Source organism: Phalangium opilio, unplaced genomic scaffold (genome assembly GCF_054372755.1).
Source record: "Phalangium opilio isolate 3A_F unplaced genomic scaffold, DU_Popi_V2 ptg000094l_1, whole genome shotgun sequence".
In the NCBI taxonomy this organism is placed as follows: Eukaryota; Metazoa; Arthropoda; class Arachnida; order Opiliones; family Phalangiidae; genus Phalangium; species Phalangium opilio.
The window spans coordinates 956,578-968,060 of record NW_028324199.1 but is presented as its reverse complement, the minus strand read 5'-3'; the positions used below and the strand labels follow the sequence as shown (position 1 = coordinate 968,060).

General features: G+C 39.9%; 2 protein-coding genes across 2 annotated transcripts; one reads left to right on the top strand and one right to left on the bottom strand.

Moving 5' to 3' along the window:
• Nucleotides 1-6,617: 6,617 nt before the first annotated feature.
• LOC149637866 (uncharacterized protein F54H12.2-like) lies at nt 6,618-7,922 on the top strand. The gene has a single exon (XM_089850749.1). The coding sequence runs from the start codon at nt 6,618-6,620 to the stop codon at nt 7,920-7,922; it is 1,305 nt and encodes a 434-aa protein (XP_089706875.1).
• Nucleotides 7,923-8,843: 921 nt separating this feature from the next.
• Nucleotides 8,844-10,771, bottom strand: LOC149637865 (uncharacterized). The gene is made up of 3 exons (XM_089850748.1): nt 9,756-10,771; nt 9,402-9,691; nt 8,844-9,310 (listed from the first exon to the last, which is right to left on the bottom strand). The coding sequence occupies exons 1-3, from the start codon at nt 10,769-10,771 to the stop codon at nt 8,844-8,846; spliced, it is 1,773 nt and encodes a 590-aa protein (XP_089706874.1).
• Between the last annotated feature and the right edge of the window lie 712 nt (nt 10,772-11,483).

Here is an 11,483-nt window from a genome sequence, read left to right as displayed (position 1 = left end):
TGAATATACAGCTCTATCATATGCCCCTTCTATCATGTCGATTTGGTTTGGGTGTTACCCTCCTAGCTTTGACGCGTTTTGCGTAGCTGTAATAGCCAATCACGAGACAAGAGGAAGTGACGTTTCGAATTTACACACCCCCGGACTCCCCCTCCCTTCTCCCGCTCGTAACACTAGCAGACACGTGACTGATATCTCCTTTCGCTAAGCCCCGCCCAAACCTTATCGAGAGGTTAGACAGCCTAACGCAGCTGTATATTCATAGTTATATAGATTCATGGTATTGGGTATTAATTTCTTTGATTTTGTTAGCCAGCGAATCGTGAATTTCTCTTTTCGTTGACGCTTTATACTTTTTTAAAGTATATCCTAAAAGAAGAATAAGTTTTAATTTCAATCGTATATTAATTATCTAAGCACAACCCAGCTACTTTGTGATGACGCTAAATTTGGTTTAGCATCTCCATATGATTAGAATTTTCATTATATTGAAGATAATATTTAGAAAATCTAAACTTCAACTTAAAACAAATAATTAAGGGTCATCTCCTTATTAATGCCAACCAGAACAAGGGTAGCTTGCTGGTATGTGTAATAATCCAAAGATTTGGATATAAGTGGATGTAACCATACCTATAATAGCATCAACCCGAGCCCCATCCAAAGAGCGCTTGGGTCTAGCGTCTTTGTGAGCATTGCTCGCTCGTCCTGTTAGTGACGAGCCAATCAGTTCCTCCGTATTAAAAATTGTCATTAATAACGATCGAGCAAATTTTGATCCTGTAGGGGAAATTCGAAGCATCGTAGATAATTGTCCTTTGTCTACTTGCACACCTGGTGCTAATTCATATTTCTGAAAATGCACAATTTAAAATTAGATAATTTATAAAAGATGTAGGATCCATCACTAATTTATGTATTGCACTAATGATATGAGTAGCTATAGGCTACGTACATGTACACTGAGCATTTTAAAGGAAAGTGTTGCAATTTGACAAACAATATGAACTTCATAACCAATCTGTTCAAAAGTCAATTGACATCTTTGGTCGAGAAAATATGAATTATAAGTAGTAACAGTATGTTGGAGCTGGCCCAGTGGCGTGGGCTGGCGGGGGAAATTGGCGTGAAAGTCGTGATGTCAGACTTGGCGTGAACTGACAGGGAGAATTGGCGTGAAATGTCGTGATGTTAGACTTGGCGTGAACCGATAGGGTAAGTTGGCGTGTAATCTCATGACGACGTTAAATCTGATGTCGAACACTTGAGATAGGGTTATCTATTCCCGTTGGCGTGTCTTATCTTAATTTTTGAGGAAAATAATAAATGCATGGTCTCGCTGATAAGGATTGAATTATGACGTTTCAAACCAAAGTCACGTGTGCGGGAAGATAGGCTTAAAACTAGATGTCATATTATTGACGAAGTAGGCGGGAAGTATGAAAGTGGTTGGTAAAATGAGAGTACAGTTTTCAGATACGACAGTGTACCTGATTCCTCACGAGGACAGGAGAAACCATGAAATTCGCAACCTACAATGTTTTAGAATGCAAATTAAGTGTAAATACGAGGACATATTAACTCCGATATTAAAGTTGAAAATTGAACGTATCGCTAAACCTTGTCATGGGTTGGGATTTTTAACGCCATGTTGACTCTACATGGTAGAACATCGCGATATCTTAAAGAACGTCATGTTGGCGTGATTAGAATCCAATCATACCCTAGAAGAAGGTCACGTGACAATACAGTATAAAAGACTAAGTCAGTTTGAGGATAAGACATTCTACAACTCTTTATCCTTCCTTGAAGTACCGATCCAGATCCGAAATTTAAAATGTAAGTACATTTCTCAAGTTCTCTTTAGATGTATTTATGCTAGTAGGTTAAATTCTCTACCATTTGTGGATATGGATTTAAGTATGCAACACCCCTTTACCGGACTCGTAGCTGGGGTCACCGGATGTGGGAAGAGTGTTTTTGTAGGGGAATTAATTAAACATAAGGATATATGTATTTCACCCACTCCCGAAAGAATAATCTGGTGTTATACGGAATATCAGTCGAAACTATATAGCGTTATACAATCCCATACCCCAAACTTAGAATTCCATGAGGGGTTATTAGATGTGAGCATCTTAGATTCTAGTGTGAGGAACCTAGTTATATTGGATGATCTACTATGTGAAATAGCCGATAATAAGGATGTGACAAATCTTTTCATTAGAGGATCCCACCATAGAAACACTTCCGTTCTAATTTTAATGCAGAACCTATACTACCCCGGAAAGGAAATACGTACCCTGAACCTTAACGCTCATTACCTGGTTATATTTAAAACACCCCGTGATCAGTCTGCCATTTCCCACCTTGCTAGACAAATTTCGCCGGGTAATAACAAATACGTAGTAGACGCGTTTAGACAGGCGACTCTGGAACCATACGGCTATCTCTTTGTAGACCTGAAGGCTAACACCTTAGATAAACACCGTCTAAGAACTGGTATACTTCCAGGTCAACAAGCAGCGATCTTCATCCCGAAGTAACAGCGGTGTTGGAGGCTAATTTCTTCCGGATAGACGGAAAATGGATAATCAAGGAGCTCACGATGTTCTTGAAGGAGACCGAGGTGTACGAGGTGTGGATTTTTAAATCACCATGCAAATTCGCTGATCTCTCTGACAAGGATAAAAGACAATGCAAGTGGTTAACACGAAACACTTGTGATCTGTCATTCGAAGAGGGTGACTATCCTTACGTGGCTCTTAAAGGAGCTGCCGATTACATCAAGCTCCTAGCATCGTCTTTCGTGACGAAAGGGTTGGAGAAGGCGGATATCCTGTCCAGGTTCCTGGGAGAGGAAGTTACTAACGCCGAAGACTACGGCTGCCCACGACTATCCACTATCGAGGGCGAAACCCCCAATCCTTGCACATTCCATAGGGACGAAAACAACTGTACTCTGGTGAAAGCCGCGAGGCTAGCATCATGGCTCCGTCAAAACGAGTCGGAGAACATTTAAATTTATTAAAATTTATTTCTAAATGTAATTCTTGCCAAAGAGGGGCGGCGATTAAATATTCAAATAAAGATGCCATAAAATCTATCATTGAGTGTTGTATAAATATCCTACAAGGCAATGTCCCTCTTTCAGAGGATGAGAAGAAGCGGTTGATGAAACATCGACACGTTATAAGAAGAGTTACATCTAACATACCTTATTCAAAAAAGAAGAAATTATTAATTCAAAAAGGCGGGTTCATCCCATTGATTCTTGCCCCGCTATTATCTATCATTAGTTCGGTAGCAGGCGCGGCTATAAGTCGAGCTATAAAGTAAGAACAAAGAAAGAAATGGCACGAAAAATGTTATTAATTTCTGAGGACACGTATAATAGGTTAAATTCGAATAGTGGTTTAAAAGTCGACACTTCAATGGAGTTGGATAAGGATGATAAGTTGAAATCGATCATTAACGATACTAAATTAAATGATACAGATAAATTATTAAGATATAATCACGTACTTTCGAGGGAAATTAATAAAACAGCGAAAAGGAAGAAAGTGAAACCTGCGAAAAACCAGAATTGGAGTTCCGAAATCATCTCTTCGGTTCCTCCCTATAGCGCAGCCAATTATTTGAACTTGTACAAATGGATAGACCGTATATCAAAAATAAAATGGACGCATACCGGAGAATTAATATACGAGAATCGTAAAATCATCGGTTCCAATATAATTGATTTATTAGTATATACTGCGACGAGTTCTAAAAACGGTCGCCCGCCATTGGCGCCTCACAGTTTTACCAACTTTTGTATACGGCTAATGTACCAAGAACATTAATTAAAATTAGAAAAACAGATTTACCCCCACCTGAAGAAAGTGAAGCGAAGAAAGAAAAAGTGCAGAAGGAGGAGGATTATTATCTCCCATCCCAGACTGGTGAAGGTTTCAGAAATTGGATAAACTTGTAGCATTTGTTTTTCAATAAAATACGTTTCATTTACATCCCACGTTTCGCTTATTTTAAGTATCTTGATATGGAAGGTTGTGATAATCAAGTGGGCACTTTTGTGGCGTTAGCCAACCTAGTAGACACATTTTTTAAATCCCCTAAAATTTTAACTGTGGTTTTAGTAATTGCTATATTTCTAATTATAGAGGTTAGCGATTTTCTCTTCTGGCATTATCACAGTGTAACAAACTGTACTCTTAATGGATAGACTTAAAGAAATTTATTCCAAGGTTTCTGACCCTGGTTCCTATGGGAGTGTTCTAGGGTTATACCGAGCCGCTAAGGAGGATGGGTTAAAGGTTACGGTAAAAGACGTGGAAGCGTTTCTGAAAACTCAGGACACGTATACGTTACACAGAAATGCTAGAAAAAACTTTCCCAGGAATAGGACAATAGTTTATGGAATTGATGAACAGTGGCAGATTGATTTAGCCGATTTGAAGAGTATAACTCGCCACAATAAAGGGTTTAGATACCTTCTATGCTGCATTGACGTTTTCAGCAAGTACGCCTTTGTGGTGGCAACCAAGGACAAGAAAGGACCAACCATCCTTAAAGCTTTTAGGGCCATTCTAGAGTCGGGACGATCGCCGAAGCGAGTGCAAAGTGACCACGGTAATGAATTCATATGCAAAGATGTGCAAAAGGAATTGAAGAGGAGGGGGATTGAGTTCTTTGCCCCGGATTCTGAACAGAAAGCTACGATAGTCGAAAGGTTCAACAGAACTCTAAAAAGTCGCATGTATCGGTATTTCACGGAAAACAACACCTACAAGTACATTGACGTTCTTAAAGAAATGGTTCGAGCTTATAATAACAATTATCATCGATCCATAAAGTGTAAACCGGTTGAAGTCACACCGGAAACATCGAGACGTGTATGGGGAAACCTCTACGGTGATTTAGACTTCTCTCATCCATTAAAGTATCCTTTCGATATTGGTGACGTAGTTCGGATAAGTAAACATAAGAATGTTTTTGAGAAGGGTTACCTACCCACGTGGTCGGATGAACTTTTCAAAGTGGTGGAGAGATTACCTCGCAGTCCGCCGGTGTATAAGATCCAGGATTTGAATTCGGAACCAATCACGGGTATTTTTTACAAGGAACAATTACAGAAAGTGGGTAAAGACCTGAATTCCAGCGTGTTTAAAATAGAAAAGATATTGAGGAAACGTCGCAGATCCGACGGAACGCTCGAGAAGCTAGTTCGTTGGAAAGGATACTCCCCGGCTTTTGATAGTTGGATTCAGGAAATAGATATAGTATGAGTTTTTACATCACTTTACCTTCAGACTCGTCGATGAGGTATTTCCCCGACAATACGAGAAGTAAATTCAGGACGTACCTCCCCGAACCCGTAAAATTACAGGGATTTTACGAAGTAGGGTTAGCGGAAATCAGTTACCCACACACTTGGGATAATTTGAGTAGAACATGTCCTCTTATACTCATGAGTAATGGTAAAGTGGTATATTCTACAATTATAGAGTTACCCGCAGGGTATTACGGGAATATCCAAGACCTTATCGAACAACTTAATTACGTCGAGGATGCTGTGTCAAACGAAACTGCACGTGAACCTTCCACCCGTGTCAAGTATTCCTTTAGCCTACATAAAACGTATACGACGTGTGCAAATTTCTCTCAAGGATGAATATTTGTTAACTATACCGGGGGAGCTAGCTGTTATTCTTGGATTCTCCAAAGATTCCACAGAATCCACGACTTTTACCAAGTCCGCGATGGCCACGTACCCCGTCGACCTTGACGCTGGACTTCATTCACTCTTTGTTTATACCGACGTGGTTGAAAGTAGACCCGTGGGAGATGTACACATACCTCTACTAAGAATCGTTAGCGTGCAGGGTAATGATGGAGAAACGGTGGACAGGGATTTTCCTAGACCTCACTACCTCCCCCTCGCCTGCAATACCTTCCAGTCAATTGAAGTTAACATAATGAGTGAACTTGGTACCCCCATTGATTTCGCGAGAGGGCGAGTCCACGTTACGCTACATTTTAGGCCTCGTAGGATGTGGTCACCCTTATAAATTAGAAGGTAAAACAGACTCGCGTATCATTTACACTTTAAGTGTTAGATGAGGAAAGTCGCCAAATCAGATATGTCCATCAACCAATCGGACTACGATTACCACTTTTTAAACCAGATCGGACATGGTAGTGGAGTTGATTACCATAAGCACTTTCATTCTCAGATTGGTAACTCGCTGGCTGTGTACAGGGGACATCCGGTGCAACACGCCTATGGTTTAGGTAATTTTATCTTTTCCGCCTTCCGTCGAGCTATGCCATTACTCAAGAGGGGGGCCTCATACCTCGGAAAAAAGTTTTTGAACACGGGTGCAAAGGTCGCGGCAGACGTGGCTAACGGGATAAACGTTAAAACATCGATCAAGTCTCACGGTAAAGCCGCGGCTAAAGACGTCGCCTTAAGCGCGGCTGATGAAGTAAGAAAAATGACTGGAAATGGGATTAAAAGGAAACGCAAGTCTAGATCACTCGTCAGTTCAGTTTCGATAAGAAAGAGGAAGGCAACGTCCTTTAAACGGCCTGATATTTTTTCATAAAATATAATAATGACGCGAATCCATCCCGATTCGCATGGGTCGGTCAGCTCCGAAGTTGAACTTTTCGACGTACCCCTTACCAATACCAGCATTCTGAGTGGAGAATGGGTCGAATACAGTCCCATCTCTAACATTAACGAAAATTCGACAACCACGTTTACCGTGGCTGGCAGTTCCGACGCGTATTTGGACTTGTCCAAGACTTTACTACATATTCAAGTTAGGATTGTCGACCCGTCAGATGGAAAAACAATCCCAGCAGCTGCGGACAAAGTTGGACCAGTAAATAACTTCCTGCATAGTCTTTTCAGTGAAGTACACCTTTCGGCTCAAGAGAGATCCGTTACACCATCACCGCAAAACTACCCTTACAAGGCCATGTTTCAAACGGCGGTGACGTTCGGAGGACCTGCCAAAACCAGTTTTCTTACCAGTTCCATGTTTTACAAGGACACTGCCGGTAAATTTGACGTGTTGGACGATAACGAAGGGTTTAAAACAAGAGCGGCCTTCGCTAGAAAAGGGACAATAGATATGGTAGGAACTGTACACTTGGATCTTTGTCAACAACCCCGATACTTCCCAAATTTAACGGATCTCAAATTCAGGTTTGTTAAAAGTCCAAACGAATTTTGCGTGCAGGCAGCCGGTGCAGTTAAATGGAAAGTGGTTTACGAGGTAGCATCCTTGTATGTTCGTAAAGTAAAATTACCATCAGAAGTCTTAATCGTCCACGCTAAATGTCTGGAACTGGCAACTATGAAATACCCGATTATTCGTACGGAATGCAACTCTTTCTCAATTAACAGTGGTACAAAAATATGCGTTAGAGATAATTTATTCATGGGTCAACTACCCAAAAGAGTTCTTTTCGCTCTTGTAGATCAAAATGCGTATTTGGGTGATTACGGAAAGTCTCCTTTCAATTTTCAACCTTTTGATTTAAATCATATTGCGCTGTACCTCGACGGAGCGAGTGTTCCGCATAAACCCCTTACCCCAAACTTTCCAGGTGGTCAGTATATGAGATCTTATACCAATCTCTTTACCCAAACCTCTCAATGGTTATTGGACGAGGGGAACTTTATTTCACGAGAGGAGTTCCCCAATGGGAATTGCATATTCGCTTTTGATTTAAGCCCCGACCTTAATAGTTCGACCTCTCAATTTCAGTTGATAAGGAATGGTAATCTACGTTTGGAATTAAAATTCGCCAAAGACTTGCCCCAGACTATCACAGTTTTATATTACTCTGAGTTTCAGAATTTGGTTGAGATTGATAAGAATAGAACTGTCATATACGATTACAACTAGAAGATTATGGACACTATACAAATAACTAGAATTATGGAAAGGGATAAATTGACCAAGGATCTTTTTCGCGGTGTTTTCGCCGCGGATATGTTACCTAAAACTGTGAAATCTTTCCCTTCCCTATATATCGTGAATACGGGAATGTCGGATACCAACGGAGAACATTGGACTGTTATCTACTTTTCTAGTAACAAAAATACCGAGTTCTTTGATAGTTTTGGGAACCCTCCGGACATGTTTCAATTCAACGATTTCGTAGAAAGAAATAGTGTTACCGTAACTTTTAATTCAAAACAATTTCAAGGAAATACCAGTCGGACATGTGGCGGGTACTGTATTTATTTTTCACTGTATAGATGTAGAGGTATTAAAATGTATGATATTTGCTTAAAATTTGTAAAAGATAAGAATTTCAATGATAAAATGATATCGGAATTTATGTACAAGAGATTTTCAATAAAGTTTTTTTAAATTTAAATGTGTGTGTTTTTCTTGTTCAAATCGCGCGCGAATTTATTCCTACACACGTGCGCGGGAAATTTTCCTACACACGCGCATGCGCGGTCGGCCCTCGCGCTGGGAGTCTGCCCTCCCTCCTAGAATGAATTAATATTGCCTAAGTTGTATGAAGTAAGTGAAAGAGAGAATTGGTATTTTAAAAAAAAAATTTTATTGAGAATGAGAAACCTTAAAGTTTAGGCTTAAAACTCATTTGCGGGAGAGGGTAAAAACAAAACTTAAAACTATACATTTTTTTCTAATTGAACATAAAATTATTTAAACTTAAAACTATACATTATTGAAACTAAAAAAAACTATACATTAAATTATTTAAATTAAAAAGAAACTAAACATTAAATTATGTAAACCTAAGAACTAACCATTATTTAAACCTGAAAACTATACATTAACTAACAATTATTATACATCCTTAATTTTAAAATGACCGTGTGCGTACGTTGATATTCCATCAATAATGAACCTCTTATCGTCGCATGGATTCAGCGCTAATTTCCTCTGTGTAATGGAGTAGAGTTGATGCTTAACGCTTACGATTCGCTTCATCTCCTCGACGGTAAGCTCCCGCTCTAAGAGACATTCCTTGTATTGGGCATGTCGGATCTTCTTTTGGACTACGCGACGGCAGACACCCTTCGCCGTCTTCTTTTCGCCCTTTGCCGACAGGATACTGTACATTTTCGGCCGCAAGCCGCAGAACTCCTGGATTGGAATACCATTGAGTTCATCTTTGAACTTCCCAAGCACCTTCTTGTTTTCATCACTGAAGAGTGGATGATCCTTGGGGTAGCCGGAAAAGTCATACATCTCCTTGTTTTCGGCAAAGTCGCGGGGAAGATCGTCCGTGAAAATTTGATAGGTGAGGCTGTCTGTAATTATACATAGAAAAAATAACATTGGGTTAGTTTTAATATCAAGTAAGGGATTTATTTTTAAATCTATAGTAAACGATCAAAATACCTGTATCCGTGAAAAGAAGTTTGACATCGCCGCCATATCTAGCCTGCATGGTGTTGTAATGAAAGTCATACATTACTAACTTTGACAAGTCCAAGATTGCAAAGCCAGTGTAGATGGGGCGGTCCAACTTGAGGGATTTCTTCAGCCGATGGATTCCAACCAGCTCATTCCTGAAGATAGTGAATCTCTGGAATGTATGGGAACTGGACTTCTTGATGGCCTGCTCCCGGGTCTGTACTAGGTCGAAGCTGATTCGGTTGCGAAGGTTCTCCATCGTCTTGCCGAAAACGCTGTTAAAAGATAATAATTAATTTACATGTACAATAATAATTTGAGGGTTAGACGGGTTCATACCTGTTATTGGCCAGCTTGAAGAAATCCTTTTCAAAGTCGTTGGTCGCCTGCTTCCTCTTTTCTGTATTAAATTCAATAAAAGGTTTTAACCATGCGCCCTGCTCGAATGTGAGGATCCTATGGATTTTTCCTAATTTCATCCCCTTAGCTAGGTAGAACTTGAGGTTTCGGTAGTGAAGAACATATTTCTCCCTGTTGTAAAGCGAGGGTAATAACTTTGGAAGACTATCCTTAACTTTAATTTTGAGCTTATGCAATTGTTCCACCGAAAACGGGGAAAGCTCGTCCACGCTAATAACACGTGATTCGGGGGCTAGGGGAAGGCAGTTATGTTCCTCGTGCAAACTTTCCGGGTATTCAAGATCTACCTCTAGAATAAACCCCTGGGAATCATCGTCTGGGTGATTCAAAATAATTTCACGGGTGAAATCCTGACAGGGTTGAATCCATCGAAAACCACTCATCGGTAGGTGGTGACACATTACAGTGCCGTAAAGATTATTACAATCTAGGTATGTAATGTAGGAGCTACGTTTTGCTGGGTCGAATGTTTCGGGAAGATCCTTATTATTAGCTATTGCCAACCTATGCGTAATTAAAGAAACACCCCCTCTTATTCCCTTCTCAATAAAGAGATGCATATCAGGGTCTAATAAAAGTTCCAATCTCACTCGGGTCATGCATAGCGCACTTTGCCAAGCAAAGCCGGGGCCTGTATATGCATGTGCGCAATCTAACTTGTAATACTCTAAACACATGGTCCTGAAACTCTCGAAAACATCCGCTAGGAGCAAAACGTCGGTCGTAACATATAAGTCATGATACTCGCCCAGATTAGCGATTTGGAATTTCTCCCAAACTGTTTGAGCCTGGGAATAATCCGCATCGCTAATCTCCTCGTCCGTCAGGGTGTTGAAAAAGCCATCCTTGGGTGGTAGCTTGGTGTTGCTTTTCTTCTTCGTAGCAATGAATGCCAATAGTCGACTTCTGAAACATTTCTGATTTCGAAATCCCATAAAAATCCAAAATCAGTTAAGAAATCACAAAATGAGTAAAAAATTACGAAATCAAAAAAAAAAATTAAAAATTCGACGATTTCACGAGATAAATCTCAAAATCAGACGAAATTCATCGGATTTTATCGATTTTTGAAATCCAATTTCAAAGTCCCGTACACTTTTCCAAAACTTCCGACCCCTTGACAAAAAGCCTACAATATCTAATTATACAGAGATATGGTCTCCCAAAACATTTAACCTTGAAGTAGGGTTATAGGCTTATTCTTTTGATATAATATAATGAGAAAAAAAACATGAGTGAAAATAGGCAACATTACCCCAAGCACCTGCCAAGATCTCTCAGAATAGTACACCTAATTTGTCTTGTGGTGAAAATGTTCTCGAATGGGCGGAGTCCCAGGGAAAATACGACAGCCCAATCCGTTGGAAACTCATTAAAATCTTGATTAGACGAAGCGTGACAACCAAGGCAATAGAATCGTCGTCCTCTCTCTGTTGACATCACTTTCATGTTTATTAACAGAGAAAACACAAAATTTTCCCAATTTTAACTCTAACCAAGGACTAACACATACAAAAGGACATCTTTCTTTAAAATTAGACATGCATTTCTTTGAAATTAGACAATCATTTCACTGTCTAAATGACAGCGAAGATTTCTACACCTGATATTGGACCATTTTCTCAGGTTTCGATGGAAAATTTTCGT